The sequence below is a fragment of the Triticum urartu genome, chromosome 3, assembly GCF_003073215.2.
Source record: "Triticum urartu cultivar G1812 chromosome 3, Tu2.1, whole genome shotgun sequence".
Taxonomy (NCBI): Eukaryota; Viridiplantae; Streptophyta; class Magnoliopsida; order Poales; family Poaceae; genus Triticum; species Triticum urartu.
In genome coordinates, this window is record NC_053024.1 from 24,940,293 (window position 1) to 24,963,326 (window position 23,034).

The 23,034-nt window shown below is 48.4% G+C and overlaps 2 protein-coding genes across 2 annotated transcripts; both read left to right on the forward strand.

Annotated features, from left to right (window-relative positions):
- The first annotated feature begins 781 nt into the window (after positions 1–781).
- On the forward strand, positions 782–2,966 carry LOC125542486 (protein ASPARTIC PROTEASE IN GUARD CELL 1). Its single transcript, XM_048705539.1, has one exon. It carries the CDS (start codon positions 1,020–1,022, stop codon positions 2,538–2,540), a length of 1,521 nt encoding a protein of 506 aa, XP_048561496.1. The 5' UTR covers positions 782–1,019; the 3' UTR covers positions 2,541–2,966.
- A 14,735-nt stretch (positions 2,967–17,701) lies between these two features.
- Positions 17,702–21,691, forward strand: LOC125542487 (repressor of RNA polymerase III transcription MAF1 homolog). Its single transcript, XM_048705540.1, has 11 exons — positions 17,702–17,922; positions 19,006–19,113; positions 19,210–19,280; positions 19,361–19,410; positions 19,925–19,998; positions 20,094–20,156; positions 20,493–20,580; positions 20,783–20,845; positions 20,921–21,000; positions 21,099–21,170; positions 21,259–21,691. The coding sequence occupies exons 2-11, from the start codon at positions 19,082–19,084 to the stop codon at positions 21,338–21,340; spliced, it is 675 nt and encodes a 224-aa protein (XP_048561497.1). The 5' UTR covers positions 17,702–17,922; positions 19,006–19,081; the 3' UTR covers positions 21,341–21,691.
- Positions 21,692–23,034: the final 1,343 nt, after the last annotated feature.

Consider the following 23,034-nt stretch of genomic DNA (forward strand, 5'->3'; position numbering starts at 1 on the left):
TCATTTCACGAAAGGAAACTATGATGGAGTGCGTTTTAGGGTCTCTTTGATTCAAAGGATCTTCATAGGATTTTTGAAGGATTAGAATCCTTAGAAATTTTTCCTACGTTGGTCGTTTGATTCGTAGGATTGAATTTTGTAGGATTTTTTTTCTTAAGGATTTATTTGTACTACATTTCACAAGAATTTTAACATCCACTTCAACCTCTTGAAAGAAATCATTTGCTTTTCCCATGACACAATCAAACAAACTTAAATCCTATAGGGATCCAATGGACATGCCATTTCAATCCTACGTTTTTCCTATTCCTGTGTTTTTGTAATCCTACGAATCAAAGAGGCCCTTAGTTTCTTTTCATTATAACAGTTAAAACTAGCCGTCCACGGTAGCAAAATCTTGAGCTCATTGGAAAGCAAAATAATTCTGGCTAGCCAGGAGCAGGCCAAGAACACAAGCCCCGCGTACCATGTGCTAGCACTGCTATCGCTGCACCGAATTAGTAATAAACAGACGCAGGTCACGGTGTGTGCCACAGGACGGCAGCTACGTTAGATTTGCATCACACCCCCGGCGTCAAACAGTTTTAAATCACCAGGTTCATAGTACTAGTACATTTCTAATCCTGCCCCGACCTACTCAAACTTAATAAAATTCATACTGACAGGCAGAGCGAGTAAATTAGATGGAAAACCAAGAAGCGTGTCCCCTCTGCACCCCGTACGTAGTCCATCCACCAAACCTATCTACTACCCGTCCGGCTGCCACCGTTAAACTCCGTGGACACCACGCTCCAGTACGCCTCCGCCCGCCTGGATGGAGGTGACGAGAAATAGATGCGCCGGAATGAATGAATGAATGACGTGAGATCTCCCTCCATGTCCACCCCCATCCATTCCGCCACCATCCTTCACCGCTGGCCGCAGTGACGCCCTCCCTCTGCCTACATTCATTCCCATTCCCCTCCCCACGCCCGCGTCACAGCCTTCACTCCACTCCAACCACCACCACCCCTGCCACAATGCAGCCCCTTCTCGGGCTAGCCCTCCTTGCCCTGCTGCTCCTGGCCTCGCCGGCGCCGGCGCTCTGCCGCCACCGCGCGCCGGCCGCGGCCACAACCGAGACGCTCGACGTCGCGGCCTCCCTCTCCCGCGCCCGCGCCGCCGTCTCCACCGACGCCAGCCCCCTCCACCAGTCCCTCGCCGCCACCGACACCGACACCAATGTTCTCCCCGTTAAGGAGGAGCCCTCCGGCGGGCCGAGCGGCCGGCTGGCGCTGAGGCTCCACTCGCGCGACTTCCTCCCGGAGGAGCAGGGCCGGCACGAGAGCTACCGGTCGCTTGTGCTGGCCCGCCTGCGCCGCGACTCGGCCCGTGCCGCCGCGCTGTCGGCGCGCGCGTCCCTGGCCGCCGACGGGGTCTCCCGCGCCGACCTGAGGCCGGCCAACGCCACCCCCGTCTTCGAGGCGTCGGCGGCGGAGATACAGGGCCCCGTGGTGTCCGGCGTGGGGCAGGGCAGCGGCGAGTACTTCTCCCGCGTCGGCGTCGGCCGCCCCGCGCGGCAGCTCTACATGGTGCTCGACACCGGCAGCGACGTCACCTGGCTGCAGTGCCAGCCCTGCGCCGACTGCTACACCCAGTCCGACCCCGTCTACGACCCCTCCGTCTCCGCCTCCTACGCCGCCGTCGGCTGCGACTCCCCGCGCTGCCGCGACCTCGACGCCGCCGCCTGCCGCAACTCCACGGGGTCCTGCCTCTACGAGGTCGCCTACGGCGACGGCTCCTACACCGTCGGCGACTTCGCCACCGAGACGCTCACGCTGGGGGACTCCGCGCCGGTCTCCAACGTGGCCATCGGGTGCGGCCACGACAACGAGGGCCTCTTCGTGGGCGCCGCCGGGCTGCTGGCCCTCGGCGGCGGCCCGCTCTCCTTCCCGTCGCAGATCTCCGCGACCTCCTTCTCCTACTGCCTCGTCGACCGCGACTCGCCCTCCTCCTCCACGCTGCAGTTCGGCGACTCGGAGCAGCCGGCCGTCACCGCGCCGCTCCTCCGCAGCCCGCGCACCAACACCTTCTACTACGTGGGGCTCTCGGGCATCTCCGTGGGCGGCGAGGCCCTCTCCATCCCGTCCTCGGCCTTCGCCATGGACGACGCGGGGTCGGGCGGCGTCATCGTGGACTCCGGCACGGCCGTGACGCGGCTCCAGTCGGGCGCGTACGCCGCGCTCCGCGAGGCGTTCGTGCAGGGGACCCAGTCCCTGCCCCGCGCGTCCGGCATCTCGCTCTTCGACACCTGCTACGACCTCGCCGGCCGCTCCAGCGTGCAGGTGCCGGCGGTGGCGCTGCGGTTCGAGGGCGGCGGGGAGCTGAAGCTGCCGGCGAAGAACTACCTGATCCCGGTGGACGGGGCGGGGACCTACTGCCTGGCATTCGCGGGGACGAGCGGGCCCGTGTCCATCATCGGCAACGTGCAGCAGCAGGGCGTGCGCGTCAGCTTCGACACCGCCAAGAACACCGTCGGCTTCACCGCCGACAAGTGCTAGTGCGCCACCCCTTCGCGGCGAGCGAGCTCGGTTAATTAGCGAGCGAGCGAGTGATTAATTAGCGTGCGTGTGTGCATGTGGTAATTAAGCGGGGCGGTGTGGGGGCGGGGGCTTTGGGAAAGGCAAAGGCGAAGGACGGAAACAAATGCCAGCCTGTGCTCGCTTGCTTTGGCGGTGATGGATGGGTGGTCTGCTCTGGTCTGGTCTGGTCTAGTGTAGCGTAGCGTCCTTCTGGTCTGGTCTGGTCGTCCTCCTCGTCGTCTACCTCTGTCTCTGTGTAACTGTGTCACTGTGCCCATGGCTCGAGCTCGCCGTCGACATGGATGTGTGTGCGTGCTGCTACTGCTACCACTGCCACGTGAACGAATTTGTTCATGGGTTGTACTACCTTTCTTCAACAAAAAGAAAAGCTTGTTGATTATTGCCCATTGCCGAGCCAGTTTGGAAGAGCAGAGAATTTTATCATGCGTCGCATTTGTGCCAAGGTTCTGTTTTGCTGGTTGGTCTTGGGGTCCTAGAGCATAGTGATAAACGAACTTTGCTGGTGACCCATCGGCATCGCATCACATGCTCCGGCTTAATCCTTTTTAATGCATTGCGTTGCATGCATGCACGCGTCCTTGTGGCCTAGAATGCCGCCTGGCTGGAGGATTGATGCCTCATGCAAGGTGCTGACTGCGACCGCTTTCGCTTTGGCCTTTACATGATGCTGCTGACTTGTTCGTCCGCTTTTACCACCTTTCTCCGACATGGCAACATGTGCATCGCCTCATGATAATTAATCAACATGGATGATGCATGCCATGCGTATCATATCATCAGTGTGTGTAACCACAACACCGCGATGCGATACGTGTGTCGTTTGCGACCGACGAAGCTTCTTTCTTCTCTCATCTTACCAGCGTGCATGGACGGGTCACGGGTGGAGCGTTGCATGCAACGACAGCAGGTGCACGCAGCAGGGGGTAGAGTAGTACTCCTACTACTCCCTCCGTTTCAAATTACTCCTCGTAGAAAATGAATGTATCTAGAAACTTTAAATTACTCGTCACATAAATGGCCGTAGTATCTATGAACGGAGGAAATAGTAGTGAAGCCGGTGCGGGGTGGGGTCTATTTAATTATGGTAATGGCGACGACAGTGCGTGTACCAGGGCATCCAGGGCAGTGATGGCGCTGTCTGCTCGCAACCTGGGTGGATGTGGATGGGATCAGGAGGGGGAATGGATGGCAAGAAAAAAGAAGGACGTGTCATACACCGGGCGCGCCGTGCCCGTGCGTCCTGGTCGCTTAATCAATGAATGAGGTTGGTAACCGTTACTGTGTGGACGCATGAATGCACCTGGGCCCGACCTGACCCGACCTCCACCAGATGCTTACCAGGCCGGGCCCGCCTCATTTGCTCCCTTGTCCGGCCCACCGTCCCCGGCTTGAAGAATCAACGCTCCGGCTCCGGCTCCATCTTCCTCCCCCTGCCACGGGCCATGGCTACCGACCTGCATCTGCTGCGGCATTACAGGATTTATAGCGTGCATCGCGCGCCTACGCCGACACTTTTCCGTGCAGAGTAGTAAACGGAACGGGAGCGTGGGTGCATGCATGCATGTGCGCGTCCTTGTCGCTGCGCTGCGTCTCGGCGACGAAGATGGAAAAATCTGAGTGAGTGAGTGAGGCCCCCGACCACGACGTTGAGTTTAACTTCTTATAGGGAAAAAATGGTGAACATGTTGCATTATTCCTCGGACATACGTGCTCACGATGCATGGCCTCTCTAGGACGTGAGGTCCAAATGATACCGACAGCGGCACAGGATCCTGTATAACGAGCGGTGGACTGGCGGTTGGCGCTTGGCAGTACACGCACCACGAGTTCTTGGCCGACCTGACCTGGAAATTTTTCCTCTGCCCATCGTTTTGTAGCGGAGTAACAGATCGACTAAAGCGTTATGTACAATAGTACTGTAGTGGAGTAGGACGAGCATGCATGCAGTTGCACTCCATTCTTTTACGCGGAGTAGGTCAATCGGGGGCAGTAGTTAGCTGCGGCATGTAATGTTTTCGAGTAAGTAAATTACGTGTTCGGTCCGTTGGTACACGCGAATTAACCCTCCCTGCTAGGAGTTGATACAATATCGAGTAGGACGAACATGCATGCAGTTACAGCGGGTGTACTATGTACGATCACTCTCACGGACTCACTGCCCACAAAAAAGAAAAGGAAAGAAAACACTCTCACGGCCATGGGTGGTAAAGCCGTGCATGGGTCCCTCAGTCGGGTCGGTCGAGTAGCTCTCTGTCCGATCTTTTCAGGGCGCCCATCTCCCACCCATCTTCGGATCATCATGCGGTTTTGGACCCATGGAGCACCGGCATTTCTTTCTTCGCCTGCTCACAAATAATATCCCAAACCAGCAGTTATTAGTAAGAACGTATACTTTGCTCCTACCCTACGCACGTACGTACCGTAACCGTACTTACACAAGTTTGCTTCGGCACACACCCACGTACGTACATCTTTTTTTTTTAACATCACTACAGACGCAGGCGCTCATACATACGCCTTGTCCATCACCTGAATGCCGTCCGACCCCAGCACGTGGGGCTGCCTCCAGCTTGGTAGTAGTATTGTATAGTACTATATGTATTCTTGCCCTCCTGCTGTATTTTTCTCTTTTTCTTCCTCTTCGCGGTTGATCTTCGGCATGTTTCGTTCATCTCGTCAAAGCGCGCGCACGAACCGCGAGGCCGAAAGTCCGGCTCGATCAGAGGCTCGTTTTCAGCATGGGCCCTCCTCCGTGTTAAGCCAAGCCCCGGTGATCGATCATCTTTACGGCGAGGTTTGACTGGAAAGCTCGTAGTAGACCAGTATAAAATGGTCTGTCTGTACGGATGGAAACGTGGACTCGGCTCTCTCATCGACTTTTATCTCCGTCCGTGAGGACCGAATTGCGTCGCTCATTACAGCATGTTTTCATTACGTCGCTGATTAATGAATTGCGTCGCTCATTACGAATTGTTTCCATTACGGATGGAAACGTGGACGCGCACTATCGTTTTCAGCTCATCGAAATAGTTATTAAAGTCGCCGCCACAAAGAAAGCCCGCGCGGAGGGACGAATAGTAGGGCGCTGAGGCAGAGGAGAGAGAAGGCGAAATACATTGTGCGAGCCATAACGGCGTCAGTGGAGTAGGGTGTAGGAGAGAAGGTCGGGATGAACGATAGTGACGATGACGCCACTACGGTACGCCCGTCCCCAGCTTGAAGAATCAACGCTACAGCTCCATCTTCCTCCCTGCCACGGGCCATGGCTGCCGACCTGCATCCACGTGCACTTCTGCTGCAGCATTCCTACAGCGTGCATCGCGCGCCAACGCCGATATTTTTCCATGCAGAGTAAACCGAGCAGACCGTCTGAGCGTGCGTGCATCGGTGCATGCATGTGCGCGTCCTTGTCGCTGCGCTGCGTCTCGATGAAGACGAAAAATCTGAGCGAGTGAAGGCCCCCGACCACGACGTGGAGTTTGACTTCTTGGAGGGAAAAAAGGGAAAAAGGCTGCATTATTTTCGGACGTATATTGCGCACGATGCATGCATGGCCTGGGACGTGATGGGATCAATCCTCCGCCCATCATTTTGCAGTGCAGGAACAGATCGAGTAAAGCATTCTGCGCAATATTACTAGCACGGAGGAAGTACTATTGAGTAGGACGAGCACACATGCAGTTGCACTCCATTCTTTTACGTGGTGTAGGTCAGTCAGGAGCAGTAGTTAGCTGGGCCATGTAATGATTTCGAGTAAGTAAATTACGTTTTCGGTCCGTTGGTACACGCTAATTAGGCTTGCCTGCTCAGAGTTGATACTAAAATATTTGAGTAGGACGAGCATGCAGTTACAGCGGGTGTGCGTACAATAATGTTACTACATACGTACTCTATCTGCACCCACGGTTGCTGCCTACCATGGTCGTCCGGTGTTTTGAGTATTTTGGCTGCCCACGATCACTCTCACAGTCTCGCAGCCTCACTGATGCGTGGTAGTAAAGCCATGCATGGGTCCCTCGGTCGGTCCGGTCGGTCGAATAGCTTTGTCCGATCTTTTGAGGACACCACCTTCAGATCAAGATGCGGTTTTGCACCGATGGAGCGCCACCATTTCTTTCTTCACCGGGAGTACCAGCTAACCAACAGTTATCAGACCACACTCACTTTGTGCACAAGTATTGAAGGCCAGATATTACCCGAATGGTAAACTTGAGGATACAGTGTTTAGTGGGAATGCTTCTTCATCATGGCAAGCGATCAGCCATGGACTGGACCTGCTGAAGAAGGGGATCCTTTGGAGAGTTGGTGACGGCCGAAGCATCAAAATTTGGCGCGACAACTGGATCCCCAGACCTTTCAGTTTCAAACCAATAACCGTACAGGGCACATGCAGAATAATGCTTGTGGCAGGTTTGCTTAACCCTAATGGCTCCTGGAATTTAGCCCTACTACAACAATACTTCCTCCCTGCTGATGTTGAAGAAATACTGAAAATCAGAGCATCTCCCAGGCAGGAGGAAGATATCATTGCTTGGGGGCCGGGAAAACAAGGTAGATTTTCTGTCAAAAGTGCCTACAACTTTGCGTTTGAAGAGGCTCATCGTTCTGCAGAATCGGCTTCCATCTCAGCTCCGGATGGAAGAAGAAAAGTATGGCAGCTGATATGGAAATGTGATATTCCACCGTCGGTCCGCAACTTCGCGTGGAGAGTGGCAGTGGACTCTTTGCCAACCTGGAAAAACAAGCACAAACGCGGGCTGGAAACATCGTATCTCTGTCCACTTTGTGCTACAGAAGCTGAGGATAATTTCCACCCCTTTGTGCATTGCCCACTTGGCCGGGAATTATGGTACTCGATGATGGAGGTGTGGTCATTGCCAGATATTGATACGATAAAGCATACGGGAAGAGAGTGGTTGTTGCATGCACTGGACCCTCTTCCTGATGTTGAGCGGTCCATGGTATTGATGACCTTGTGGCGTGCTTGGTTCGTCCGGAATGAGGTGGTCCACCATAAACCCCCACCACCAGCTGAATCTTCGAAGAGGTTCCTTGTGAGCTATCTTGATTCCCTGTTGGGTCTGAAATCTGATGTATGCAACTATCAAGGGAAGGGGAAGAACCCTGTTGCTGCGCCAGTGGTGAACTCCAGAGTTTCCCTCAGTAGTGATCGGTGGAAATTGCCGGATGCTGGATGGGTCAAGTTAAACACAGATGGGTCGGTTGATGTAAACGGCAGGGCAGGTGCCGGCATGGTCCTCAGGGATGACAAGGGGGCTATTATTTTCTCGGCATGTCGAGCACTCTTCTCTTGCAGAGATGTGTTGGAAGCCGAGCTTTGTGCGTGTATGGAAGGGATATCTTTGGCGATCCAACGCACTGAGCTACCAATTCTGGTGGAATTGGATTCTATGGTTGCCGTGAAGATGATTCAATCGCAAAAAGTGGATAGATCCTTATACTCAGCCATCGTAAGAGAGATTCAGTACCTTTTGAGTCTTCGTAGATCTTGTATTACTTTTGCTAGTCGTGCTCAGAATAAGGTTAGCGATAGCCTAGCTTCCTTTGCTAGATCTAAAGGTAGAATTATGACTTGGTTTGGTTCTGGACCTTCCAGTAGCTGTAGAGCTAGCCCTTGCTGATTGTAATTTTTTGGATTCTGAGTAATACAAGTCTTCTACCCGCAAAAATAAAATAAAATAATACTCCCTCCGTTCTTAAATATTTGTCTTTTTAGAGGTTTTAAATGGTGACTACATACGGAGTAAAATGAGTGAATCTATACTCTAAAATATGTCTATATACATCTGTATGTAGTGACTATTTAAAATCTCTAGAAAAACCAATATTTAAGAACGGAGGAAGTAAATAGTAAGAACGTATACTTTGTTGTCCCTACCCTACGCACGTAACGTACAGTACGTACACAAGCACAAGTAAGTAGCTCCGGCACCCACCCACGTACGTACGTACGTCTTGTACACCACCCCAACGCCGTCCGACCCCACCACGTGGCGCTGCCTCCCTCTTGGCTGTACTGTATCCTTGTCCTCTGCTGTATTTTTCTCTCCTTTTCTTTCTCTTAGGGCATCTCCAGCCGCGTCCCAGGAAGGCCTTCTCAGGCGTTTTTTTTACGCCAGCGTCGAAAAATCGGCCCAGTGTTGTCCCAGGAGCTCGATTTTCACCGGCTTGGGCCGAAAACAGCGCCGGCGGACCCAGGCCGAACCCGGCGCGCTGGGGGGCGCCCGGGGGCGCCGGGGCGAACTGTTTTGATGCGAAACAGCCGCGGGCCCGCCGTGTCAGGGACACGGCTCTCTTCTCGCCCCTTCGTCGTCCTCATCGCCTCGTTTCCCGCGGCAAATCAATGCCAAAGCTGTCGTGCTGCCGCGCCGGTCAGCCTGCGCCATTAATGCCTCACGGGCGGCGCAGTGAAGACCGGATGACGCGCGTCCCTCGCCCTCCCTCACCCGCCACGCGTACTCACGGCGGCTCGCGAACGGGCGGCGCCTCGGCCTATATAAGACGCGCCCAAGCGCACTCGGCGACTCGCACTCTCTCGTCTCGCCGTCGTCGTTTCTCCCTTTCCTCTCTCTCGCCGTCTCCAGTTCATCACACCCATGGCCGAGCGCTTCCCAGGCGCCGACGCGGCGGCGAACGGCTTCGGCCGCCGCCATCTTCACGAGAACGAGGCTCGCCTCCTTTTCGAGGCCGAGTACCTGGTCCCGCCGGACATGCGGGTGCCCGGGGCGTGGAGGATCAGCGTCGGCGGTGTGCCGGTGCCCCCGATACCCACCGGCGCGGCGCGGCGTGCGGAGATCGCACGCATCCGCTCGTCCCTGCCGCGTGCGGGGAGGGAGGGGCCACGGTACGTCCCCGACAGCCCGCTCTGGGAGCCTTATTTCCGCCGCCGTCACGCCGAGCAGTTCGAGGCCACCGCGTCGAGCCCTCCGGCAGGCTCAACGCCGTCGGCCGGCGTCGGTGGTGGGGCGTGCCCGGGCGCACATTGGAGGCCGTCCTCGAGTACATCGAGGGCGGCAACACGCCGCGCCTCGAGTACCCCGCTCCCCCGTCCTTCACACGCCGTCGGGGAAGCTCCTGGACCCCGAGGCGCATGGAGACCGGGGGGTCCTCCTCCTCGTCCGGCGGCTCCCCCTGCCTCCACCTCCGCCCCGTCAAGCCGGAGCCCCAGGGCGCGCCTGTCAGCGCGCGCACCCGCAGCTCCGGCGTCCGCATCGGCGACAACGCCTCCCCCACCGGCCGCTTCATCCTCGTCGAGCCCAAGCCGGAGCCCGGCCTCCCCGCGGAGTACGAGGAGATAGCCCGGCGTGGCTTCTCCGACGAGGACGCCCTGCGGTGGGCGCGGGACGACTACCTCCGCGACGAGATGGTCCGGCAGCGCTGGGCCCTGGAGGAGATCGCCGCCCGCAAGCGTGGGCGTGAGGACGAGCACGGCGCTGTGGTCCTCGACAGCGACGACGACGACGACGCCCCCGGACCGTCCAACCCGCCGCGCCAACCGGGGGAGGGATGCAGCAGGGACGGTGGAGGCGTCGGCGGGGGCGACGACGACGACGGTGACTACACGCGGTTCTACAGCCTCCTCGGCATGTAGAACCGCGTGGGCGAGCGGTGAGGCGGGCGGCGAGGGAAACAGCGGGGGTAACCCGCGGTAGTTTTTCTTTTTTTTGTAAAATATGTTTAAATTTGAACGAACTCGAACATATTTGTATTGTGTTTGCGTCAAATTTAAACATTTTAAAAAGCCGTGGGGGACTGCGACTGGGGGGCATCACACCCCAGTGCGCGGTTTAGTACCGATGCGCTTTTAGGGGACGATTTTTTGCTCCTCCTAAGGGCCAATGACTGAAGATGCCCTTAGCTGCTGTTCTCTGGCATTTCTCTTCCTCGTCAAAGCGCGCGCACGAACCGCGAGGCCGAAAGTCCGGCTCGATCGGAGGCTCGTTTTCAGCGTGGGTCCAACTCCTCCTCCTCCTCCGTGTTAAGCAAGCCCCCAGTGGTCGATCGATCATCTTTACGGCGAGGTTTGACTGGAAAGCTCGAAGGCTGGTGTAGTATAAAATCGTTTGTCTGTACGGATGGAAACCTGGACTCAGCTTTCTCATTGACTTTTACTTTCATCGATCTTTTAGTTTAGTCTGTATATAAGTTTTGTCCAAAATCAAAGTATATATACTTTAATCAAACTTACGGAAAAATATATCAACATTCACAATGTCAAATCATTATGAAATGTACTCTCTTTGTTTCTAAATGTAAATCTTTTTAGATATTTCAAATGGACTGCAACATACGGATGTATGTAAACATATTTTAGAGTGTAGATTTACTCATTTTGCTTCGCATGTAGTCATTTGTTGAAATCTCTAGAAAGACTTATATTTGAGAACAGAAGGGGTAGTTTCATAGTATATATATCTGGTATTGTAGATGTTGCTACTTCTTAGTATAAATTTGGTCAAATTTTGCAAAGGCTGACATAAATCTAATACGCAGAGTAAAAAAGACCGGAGGGAGTATCCCGGTCGACTTCTCCCATCCAATCACATGGCTTGGATTTACTCCCTATGTAAACTAAACACTCTTAGGGCATGAACTATGGTGGCATATGTATATGGATACATATGCCATGAGAAAAAGACACATATATTGATTTTTTTCTCTCTTCAATGTAAGTTACCATTAGTGGACCTTATTAAGGAATAGAAAATAAAGACTCTAATCCACATGCATCTCTCTCTCCACTTCAAATTTTTCAGTTTTTTTTTACATTGAACCACACTTTTTCTCTCCAAGCATCCATTTTTCCATCCAAACATACTTTTCCTGACATCCGATCCTACGTAGCATGCAAGGCACACTCTATGGCCATGCATTGGCAATGCCCTTACATTTCTTTACGAAGATAGTAGGGGTCACAATTTGCCATCATCATGCAGGCTCGAAAATCCTGTAATTACATACGTAAAACTTCTACGTGTAGGCAACATGCGTGATCGTTTCTAACCCCGAAGGTCCCCTACGCAAATGACCTAAAGGATTTTAGACTCATTAGCTTATGCAATACTATCATCTATTAGATCATCTCTAAATACATGGTAAATCAGCTTCGCCCGTTGCTAATGGAGCTTGTTTCGGAAAAACATAGCATCTTTATGCCGGAAAGACTAATTTCGAATAACTCAATAATAGCCTTTGAGTGTATATATTATATTTAGTCCTTGAAAGATGATTCACCAACCTTTTATGCTTACAAGCTTGAACTCTCAAAAGCCTATGATCGTGTAGGGACCTTTTGGATATGGCCTTACTTAGATGGTGTTTCTCTCATAACTAGATTTCTTGCATTATGGCGTGTGTTTCTTCTGTCAAATATTCAGTGTAGTTTAATGGGAGGTTAGTGGAATCCTTCACCCCTTCGAGGGGCCTCTGTCAAGATGACCCATTGTCTCTTAAAAAAATATTTATGTTGTTGGCGTTTTATGTGTGTTGATCAATAAGTCTATGTCCGAGGTAGGTAGGGAAGTTGTCAAAATATGTTGAAGAGCACCAAAGTTTTTGCATCTCTTGTTCGCAGATGATTCATTAATTATTGTTCGTCTGGATGCCCAAGCAGCAGGTGGTATTGGTTAAAGGTTTGCATAACACACATCATTGATGGGTCTACTGATAAACCAGACAAAGTGTTCCATCCTTTTTTCGATAACTGCCTGCCGGCTGCGACAGTGGAGATCAAAACCACTCTGGAGTGATGTAGGAAATCTTTCACCTAAAATACTTGAGTCTTCCGGTTCCCGAAGGAAGAATGCATAAGGGCATATTTGAAACGCTGCAAGCACTGTTTGGAAAAAAAATGGGAGTTTCAATTTTTTTCATATATTCAAAACATGATCACATTTTCAAAATTTGTTCAAGTTTTTATATTTTTTTAATTTCTAAAAATGTTCCAATTTTCAAAATGGTTCAAAAATTCGTTCACGTTTTCAAAATTTGGTCAGTTTTTCAAAAATGTTTCAGTTTAAATTGTTCATATATTTTAAAACCATTCAGAGTGTTCTAAAGTTGTTCGTATTTTAAAAAGATGTTTGAATTTTTTATATAATTGTTAACTAATTTGAATGGTGTTCGTGTCTGAAAAAATGTTCATTTTTGCAATAAAATTCACGGTTGATAATTCAGAAAATGATCAGATGTGCCGCTGCCGTTTACTGCTTTTAATGTTTTGCGTTGCTTTTTTAAGCAATAATGTTTTGCGTTGCTATGTACTCACAAACGCTCATCAGATCAACTGGCTAACAGTGCACATTCTCAAGTGGTAGGTCCTGTGATTGATCAATCCCTCGTGAAAGTAACTTTTTTTTAGGTAATCTGATAAAGCTTTTATTCAACCGTCACAGCCATTACAGGGACGAAAGGAATTCCATCGGGCTGGCATAACCTAACATCGCGAAAGTAACCAGTGTTTGGATTTTCCCTGTTATATTGCGCTACAGTGTACAACAGGTGATGGGCTTGGCCCAGTAGGTCGCTGCCCTATGCGGAAGGTCAATTGTTTGATGGGAGCCCCAATGCCGATTAGGAGAAGCGGTGCTTGCTACAGCGCCAAGTAGGTCGGCCCCGAAGGGGCATCGCGCAAAATGGTAATAATAAAAGCGCGAAAAGAATCCAAAAACTTACGCTCTTGGGATGAGTCGAACCCGTGCCCTACACTACGTGCTGGTGTTCGGCTAACAATAATGTTTTGCGTTGCTATGTACTCACAAACGCTCATCAGATCAACTGGCTAACAGTGCACATTCTCAAGTGGTAGGTCCTGTGATTGATCAATCCCTCGTGAAAGTAACTTTTTTTAGGTAATCTGATAAAGCTTTTATTCAACCGTCACAGCCATTACAGGGACGAAAGGAATTCCATCGGGCTGGCATAACCTAACATCGCGAAAGTAACCAGTGTCTGGATTTTCCCTGTTATATTGCGCTACAGTGTACAACAGGTGATGGGCTTGGCCCAGTAGGTCGCTGCCCTATGCGGAAGGTCAATTGTTTGATGGGAGCCCCAATGCCGATTAGGAGAAGCGGTGCTTGCTACAGGGCCAAGTAGGCCGGCCCCGAAGGGGCATCGCGCAAAATGGTAATAATAAAAGCGCGAAAAGAATCCAAAAACTTACGCTCTTGGGATGAGTCGAACCCGTGCCCTACACTACGTGCTGGTGTTCGGCTAACAAAAACTTACGCTCCTGGGACGAGTCAAACTCGTGCCCTACACTACCTGCCGGTGTTCGGCTAACCACTATGGCGTGTCATTGGAAGTGACATAATGCAGCACTAACGCTTTAAAAACTATCATAGCCGCTCATACATGATTTTCTTTAAAAAAATGAAACTTCATAGATTTTGGAAAAAGTTCATGAACATGCAAAAGAAAGGTTGGCCTATTCAAGAAAAGTTCAATGATTTTGAAAAAAGTTCATTATATTTTAAAAAATAGTTCACTAAATTCAAAAAGGTTCATCAAAATTTTGAAAAAGCTCACCAAGACCCGAACGACCGCGCCTCCTTACGTGCGAGGGCCCCCACACCAGCCCCATGCCACGGGACAGAAGGAGACCCCCGCCACTGTCGTCGGCCCCCGGGCTTAGCCCAACGGCGTCCCCGGGCGGTGACGGGGGAGGGCAAAGGAGGTGACGCCCCCAGTAGCTAGGGGTGTAGTACCCTCCAAATCGCTCGAGCGGGGCCAACGTGGGGTCGGGATGGGATGGAGAGCGGGTTCCTGGTCTGTCGGTGTATTCAAAAAATGTTCAACATGCATAAAAATATATTCCATGTGTACACTGAAAATGTACATGTGTAATGAAAAAAAGACATGTGCATAGAAAAGGGAAAAAACGAAGAAAACCAGTGAAAGAAACAAAGAAAAACAAAGAGAACAAAAAAACAAAGAAACCGATGCACAACAGTGAAACACAGAGAAACTGAAGAAACCCTCTGAAAACCAAGTAAGAAACAATGAAACCAAAAATAAAAATAAAAAAGGAAAGGAAAAAACTAAAAAAACAACTAAAAGAAATAAAACCAAAAAACGACAAAAACCAAATAGAAACGTACAAAAAACCGCTCTTGAAAATCCAATGTTCAGTAATCTCAAATTAGGCAGCCCCTACTGTTGCTACCGGAAAACCTTTCAATTGTGGGGATCTTCTATCTTTATATAAGCGAGAGATATAGGGTGTGTTTGGTTTGTGCCCCAATCAGCCCCACCAAAAATTTGGCATGACCAAAAAATTGGTAAGTTGTTCTTGTTTGGTTTACAACCATCGTACGTCCCAATTTTTTTGACAAAATCCGTGAGCTACCATTTGGTTTGCTGACAACCAAGGTGGCAAACTTTGGAAATTTAGTACTGCTTGGCGCTTCATTTTTCTTGAGTCAATAAAAAAATGTCATGTAATTTTTGTAATTAGCTACAATACGATTAAAGGAAAGGGCATGCAAAAGTACAATGTACGTTATGTTTGTCACAAATAATTCTTTTCTTTCCCTCAGGAAACCCCCTTTCTTGAGAAAAAAATCCGTTTTCTGTAGTAGGCAGCTCTTTTTTTTAGGCACGTAGTAGGCAGCTCTGCTACTAATAAACTGGAGTAATTACTTGACCGCTTGCAATGGATTATAGTAGATCTAAATAACCCAAATTCAGAAGGAAAAAAAAGTCCAAACAGCCACCGCTAAAAATATCCAAACAACTGCTAAGTACGTGGGGTCGTTGTGCTTCCGCTAGCGATTAATCCGGCTACCTACGCAAATAATAACAGGAAACAGTAGCCACGTATGGAGAGAATCTGGCTGCCATTTTTTTGGCGAGCGTTTTGCTCGCCCTCCGCGCGCCCGCAGGTTGGCGAAAATAACACGGAGGACTCCCGGGCATGCAGGGCGAGCCAAAGTTTTGGTCTCCATCCAAACAACAGCCAAATTTCACGGGCACGCCAATTTTTTGGTATGGTCATTGTTTGCTGTAAACCAAACACACCCATAGCTCCCATGCTTTGTTGGCGCGCCTTGACCGAGCTGTGACGAAGGGAGACTGGGGAGCTCCTATTCAGCGGCCTGCACGCTAAATAGCGAGGAAACACGCACCCCCGCTCCCATTCTTTTTTCTTTTCTTTTCCTGTTTTTGATTTTTCTTGTTTAAAAAAATTCGAGATAAAAAAGTTCTGAACTGCAAAAGAACATGAACTTTTAAAAAACATTCCAATGAAGAATATTGATTCCAAAAATATAATCGAATTTAAAATTGTTCTAGAGGGATTAGACAAGAAAACATAGAAATACTAAGAGGAAATTTTCTGCAAATCAATAACCTATAGTACCACTACAGAAATACATATGGGAAGATTTGAGCGGGCATTTTCTGTTATCCTTTTCTATGTTCTTTTTGCTATATAAGGTACTATAGTACCACTACAGAAAATGAAATTGACAATTGCTTCTTCTAGAAATTAGCCGATCATTCTCTCGTAACCTAACATGTTGGAACTTGACAACTTTACATGCACCATGCACTAACTACAAATTGGTATATTTTTCTTTAAATGTTCTATACAAAATCCAACTCAGAACTTGACAACTTTAGTACTATAAAAACATTATATTATTATACAAGAACCGTTTTCTAGAACAATCAAACATCATAACTTGACTAAAACAAAATCACGCCAAGTAGAGCACCTAGGCATTCAGAATGGGATATATGTCCAGTTAAATTAGGCCTAGCTTATTAGCGATTAGATGAAGACATAGCTATGGGCATTACCAAATACCTCATGGCATGGACTATGTGAATAAACTAACTTATGACAGAATGGGGAACATATGAAATACTACTGGACAAGTGTCAAGCAAAAAGAACGAATGAAAACATAGGAGACTGTCGCATATAGATGTGCAAAAACTAGGATTAGAACCAGACATAAACGTGAACTAACAAAAAGTAACATGCTAAGGAGAATTTGTCAACAAACCATGACAAACTAAATGTCTCAAGTTGAAGTTAACTAACTAAAAACAAATGCACTATACCCTCGAAATTATTACAATACACTCCACAATCTACTATTGATTTATACTCCAATACATGTAGAATCACTCTCCAATCCCACAAGATTAATACTCAGAGCCAACATCTTCCTAAGAATTACAAAACCCCTAGTATTTGTTACACAGATGGCAGAGGGACACGCACCAACACACGGGAAATGCCATCCATCACATGAGATGGATTTACACGCATGAACAGGATACATTTATACACATGCAAACAGAAGATCTAAAAAAGGGGGCGGAATTTTCTACCCCAAACCCTAGATACCAGAGACACCGTCCATCATTGCACACAGCTAGATCCACGCTTAAACAAACAGCAACACAAAGAACGAGCACCACGAAAAACACAAACCCTAACCGAAGACTTGAGGGGGATTAGGGTTAGAAGAAGAACGAAGCAGAGGAATCCATCACGTGACAGAGGGAGAAGAACACAGAAGAAGAAGTCGGATTAGGGTTCGTCGATGCGCTCCCTCGTCGATCCGCCTAATTCGCCTGAGATTCTCACTCAGTCTTCGAGGAAGAAGAGAAGTCGTCGGGGGAAAAGCAGAGGAGGAAACAGAGGACGCCACGGGAAAACAGAAGAAACAGGGAGTCGGGGGAAAGACCTAGACGACCACGGGACGGGGGCGAATCAGATTCTAAACAGGCCGGCCCGCCTAATACCGCTGCAGGCGCCGGTTTGCGGAGTGAACTAAAACCGGCGTGTGTGGCGCTGAATAGGAAATGCCGCATTTCTCTCTCGGACTCTTGAGAAGAAGAAAAAAAGATGCGCATCCCGGGGGCGGGGATCCGGTCAGTTCCGCTTCCGCCGACGGTTATTCCTGCCGAGCGCGAAACGGCCGTTTCCCCCGGGGGCCCACAGGCACGCGACACGCGGAACGGATAACGCTCCCTACTCCCGTCGGTTGATTCCCCGCCTCACCGTGACCGTGAGCGAGGGAAACCCACGGCACACCACACCGCGCGGCGCGGGCCTTGAAGACTTCCCTTCCCGCGGGTCCTACCTCTCGTTCTCATCATCATCATCTATCCACGAGCAGCGGGAGCGAGAATAAAATAAAGAGGAAAATTCCGAGGAGGCGGAGGAGGAAGAGGATAAACAAGTAGCGGGAGGGAGCGGTGGTGGTGGTGGTGGGTGGCAGGCAGGCAGATCCCGGCAGCTCCGCGCGCAGGGAGCACACGCTTTTCGTCTCGTCTCGTCCTCCTTTTCGAGATCTCGCCAGGTACGGATCCATCGACCTCTGCCCCTTCTTCTTCTTCTTCTTCTACCTCCTGCCTTACGCGCGTCCTGGGGCCGCCTCTCCTCGCGCGAGATCTGCGCGCTGTCCCGCCGTCGCGCCCGCTGCTCGATTCGGCGCCGCAGATGTGGCAGCCGCGGCGGCGGTGCTTCGGGAAACGGGGGAGGGGAGCGGTGGTGCCGTGCGTGTCCGCCCCTTCGAAATTAAGGAGACCCTTGTCCCGTTTTGCTTCCTCCGATCGCATGTTTTTTGCTTGTTTGTTTGTGATGAAGGAGTAATTCTGTTCGGTATACATGTAGTAGTATCCTACTGGCTAGCAGTGTGATAAAGGATGTAGTATCGATGCTTTATGTTTATCCATAATTTTGAGATCTGCACTCTACCCCAGAAGAAACTTAAAATAGTGTCTGCAGATGGGCCGCATCCGACATTTTCATTGCGCTGTCCACCAAAAACTGCTCCGCCGAATGCATGTGTAGGAGTAGGAGGACATCACACTGCTTTGCACTCGCATTCTCACCACTGGCCAACGCATGCTAGGAAGTTGTGTTTGTTGGATGCCATGGAGATGGATTTGTTTCCACTATTGCTCCATTTCAGTCCAGTGTTCGTGACCCATACTGATGCGAGAAGAGGGGAGGGGGATTTTTGAGTCGCTGGGGACTCGGTTCTGTCTGGCTGCTGTATATATGTGCAGATGATTGAATTTAGGTAGGTGTTTTGTCGCCTGCTTAGCTGTTGGTTGGTAGCACAAAACTGATATCCAGATTGAAGAAGTGGCTACTCATTTACTAAGTTGGATATTGATGCCTGCACCAAATGGGAGATGTGTGGTTGCTGTAGTAATTATGTTCTTGCTGGCTTTCTCTCCAACCACCTGGTGCCACATGCAACTAAGTGCTATGGCCTCCACTTCACTTCCACAGCATTGGCAACCATATGTTTATTGAAACAAACTGCAGACTGAATTTGCTACAATTGTTTTGTTGTATTAATGTGGTTTGATCACATCTCATCTTATTTGCTTGATTTTCTGTTGATTACTCTTTTGATGTGTTGATTTGCCAGTTGGGATTTTGAAGCTCCGCTTCTTGATACTCATCTGATCTGGTGGCTATTTGTATGAGTTCACAAGACATTCGACATGAAGCTTTTAGAATACACCCCGTTCGACCGGTATGCCACCTTTTCTTCTTTGTTGTCCTCACAGTGCTCCTGGTAACATGGAATTTTCTTGGGCCTAATGTATTACATTTGTTTGGCTGTTTTCAGTGTAAATGTGTTCCTTGATCAACTAAACCTTGGTGATTGTACAATTAGGGGAAGCCTTGAAGCCTTCTCATGTAAGAGTATACTCCACTGAGTTTCTTTACTGAGTGCATTGCATCATGGCAATAGGCTGAAGCTCCACTTTAATTTACAGGCAAGCATGCAGGAAATGATCGCCGGCTTTCAATCAGCCTGGAACATGAGGTGCATACTTCTCTTCAGCCTATGATTTTATGACAGCTGATATCCCTTATCTTTTGGCGCTGAGGTGAATCAGTAGGCATTTGCACTACTGTGTTTGGTTAGGAAATTATGTGTGACGTTGGAATCATATAAAAAACGGATCTAGCTTGTGAAAGCTTGTAGTAACGTATGGTACCTGTTCAAATCAATACGTGTAAGCTAATTTTGATATTTCTTTCATGTTTGAATTTGGTTTGTAGACAGGATTTAATTTCGTGGAGGTCTTTTTGCTTGCCTGACATGTTATGAAGTCATTTGCATGTGAACTATATAAATGTGTATATGTTAAAATAATAATAATAATTGTTTTCAATGTTCTGTATGACCTTTCCCCCCATGAGCATCTTATTCTGAAAGATTAGCATATCATGCCTTTGAAAGGTATCATGTTTGGTTTTCCATCCTTACCAAAATTTATGCGTCTGAGCATGCCAGCGACAATCTCTGCCATTTAACCACTCTGTTGCACATTCAGATTCTTGATTACCTTGGCAAGTCTTCTGATAGTGATCCTCCTTCACCTGTGGAGCATTTGTCTTGTAGATCTAGGTAAGCATTTGTCTGATAGTGATCCTCCTTCACCTTTGTTTTGCACATTTTATGTTTAATTAGCCTGATACCTTTTTATGTTGTGTTTATTCCAGCCGGAAAACGTTGATATATCTAGTTCTCACTCTTGGCCATATGTATCCAGATTATGATTTCAGGTAATTTTTGTGTTACATGGAGTGTGTTCTGTATAGTCTGGGAGGAAGGATAATGGGTAATGTCATACTCAGCTTTTTTTGGGCGATATGGCAACCCGCTATTGTCCTTTCCAACCAGCCTGAGGGGGTGTTGTCAAATGGCATGACAAACGGATTAATATTCGTTGCTCTTTTGAGCTGAGAGTTCAATTCTCTCCATTTCCCTTGAACATGTTGGTATTTTACAGAGCCGTACCTTTCTTAAGGTCTCCTTACTGTTATGCGACACTTGCATGATGGGATGACCTTCAGATTAAATTTAACATCCTCTTTGTCAACATCTGTTTCGCTTAGCAGTGCTGTTCGGGCACACCTATTCTTCAAAGAAGAAGACATGGAAAGTTTCAAGCAGATGCTAGACAACTACTTATCGGAGGCTTCTAGGGTAATGCTTTCACGCGTTCCACGAATTTTACTCTTGGTCGATAAACATGTTTGTAAACATACACAAATAAGTTATGGAATGTAAAAGTGAAATTTATAGTTGCAACTATGTTTTCACTCAACTGCTCAACTTACAAATGATACTGGGACTGTTTTCCACCCACCTGTTCTATATGCTTAACCTGAATCGGACTATTGTTCAGCTCTGGGCAGCAAGAAATGAAGGCAGTTCTCTTCTGGACAGTATGACTAAAGCTATTGATGAGGTGTGCATCAGTAAATGCTTAGTTCAGAAAAGTCAGCAGTCCTATATTCTATGTTTACACATTATTTTGTAACAGGTTATCAAAATCAGGGAGTGTGACATCTACAGCTACAACCCAGACTCTGACGGAGACCCATTTCTAGAGAAAGGGGCCATGTACGGCAATCATATCCACGGAAACAATGCTTGAATTGAACTTAAAAGCATTTTGAAGGATACTCTAATGTCTAAATGGCATTCTGTTTTGCTTGCAGATGGTCGGTCAACTTTTTCTTCTACAACCGGAAGCTAAAGCGAGTAGTGAGCTTTCGCTGCTGCTGTACTAGGTATGTGCATGCCTTTTTCTTATGAAGAACACTGTATGAGGAGTTCTGAAACTACATCAGTCACTGATAAGTTGCTGTACCACCACAGCAAATTTGCAGGAGATGACTTCCTTGCTGGTGCACTCTCAGATGGCGAGGAGGAAGATGCGTTGATCGACATGGACATATGACTGACTCGGTTCGGCTAGGAACATGACCAACCAACCAGTGTGACCTGTTTGTGTAATATACAGCTCGTATGGCGACAGTTCCCAGTAGGAAACTACGTATGGCGGCAGTTCCCTGTAGGAACTTTTGTAGCTTGACTTTGTCTGTCTGTTTGGAGAGCATACACTTTTGGCCTCTGTTATTATCGTCAATGTTTGTAGATACAAGATTTAACTTCAGTCTGCCAAATTTGAACTGGCATAGTTTGTCCCTTTGGTCTGGACTCTGGAGACATGTTTCCAGGAATTTGGCTTCAGTTTGCAGTCTTATGCATGTAAATTGGATTCTTGAATTTGAACCATTCTCTGTACTTATCCAGTTGCTATGTGGTTGCTGACATGCTCAGATCAACAGGGTTAAGAAGTGTTCAGAAAGCTGGGGGACTTAAAGTAGTTATGGATTCATAGTGGACCTCGGAAGTGCTTCTATTGCTTGAAGAGGAAAAATAAGGCCATACCACATTTGTGGTGGTTAGGGTTTAACCCAGTTACATTTGTTACTTGTTCAAAGGAAAGATTGACCCATTTGATCAGCCAATGAATAGTAGGGACAGTGATATCTCCTTGTCGTTGTGGAGTCAGTTTTCCGTCAATGACGGCTTCGGGCTCCATTCTGATGTGGCCATGAGCATATACCAGTGGTACGTAGAGCGAACTTTGCAATCATGACGAAGTAGGAGCTTGTATGAAGTATTGTCATTTTTTCACCGTGACTCTAAATGCGCCCTGGGATTTAGGGTGAAGTAGGTGCGGTGATTACTTGATGAAGTGTGATATAAGACTAAATCTTGAGATAAACCATATCACCCTTTGAAACTCCTTTTCTTTTTTCCGTTTCTTGTTAGCAAAGTATTTCTTTCTCGTTTGGGCTTTGAGAAAGTTTGCCTTGCTGAGTTGCATAGCTATTTCTCAGTTGTGCAGGAGATCAAGGGAGCCACCAAGGATGAAATCTAGTACATTGGATTCATAAATTTGAGGAGGTGGAAAGACAAAGTGCCTGAAAAGGTGTATTTTCAGATACGTGTGGAGAGTGGTGCTATACCAATACCACCATTCAGCCAGAGCAAGCCATGGGTGCTATTTCTTGAGTTGTTAAAAGGCCATGTATCTCAAACATGTTTTTGAGCATCGGTTCATTATCTCTGCTTAACCATCGGTTTGAGGGATGCTATGAAGTATTGACATGAAGTTTCACTCCCAGAGATCTAAAGTGTCGCTACCAAAGAGTACTTGTAAGGCTTTTATCTCTGAGTATAAAAAAACAAGTTGGGTCATTCAATATGATCGTTCTTCTAACATCATACTCTCAAAGTTGTCGACATCCTTGTTACACTTAACTTATGCCTATGATCAAGAAAACATAATCATCATGCAACAATTGAGCTAGTCCTAGAGGAGAGATTAGGAATTAGATTTTACCATTTATAACTTTACCCATGCTTATGAGTTTTCCTCTTAATCACATATTCAAGAACCATAGCAGTTATAACTTATAGGGTGTGTCTAGAACTCATCTAGATGTGAGATAACTATGTCACATCTAAGTTGATTTTTTTAGCACTTGTTTGTTGCCTTTTCTTTGTTTGTTGTTGTTTTGTCTGTCAATCCCAGCGTGATTTTTTTTTGAGAATCAGCCAGCATGAGTAAACCAGGGCCAC

Coding starts and splice junctions, on each gene's coding strand:
- LOC125542487 (XM_048705540.1), top strand. CDS start 19,082: ATGAAGCTTTTAGAATACACCCCGTTCGACCG. Junction 20,581..20,782: donor ACTTATCGGAGGCTTCTAGG/GTAATGCTTTCA, acceptor ACTATTGTTCAG/CTCTGGGCAGCAAGAAATGA. Junction 20,846..20,920: donor TGACTAAAGCTATTGATGAG/GTGTGCATCAGT, acceptor ATTTTGTAACAG/GTTATCAAAATCAGGGAGTG.
- LOC125542486 (XM_048705539.1), top strand. CDS start 1,020: ATGCAGCCCCTTCTCGGGCTAGCCCTCCTTGCCCTGCTGCTCCTGGCC.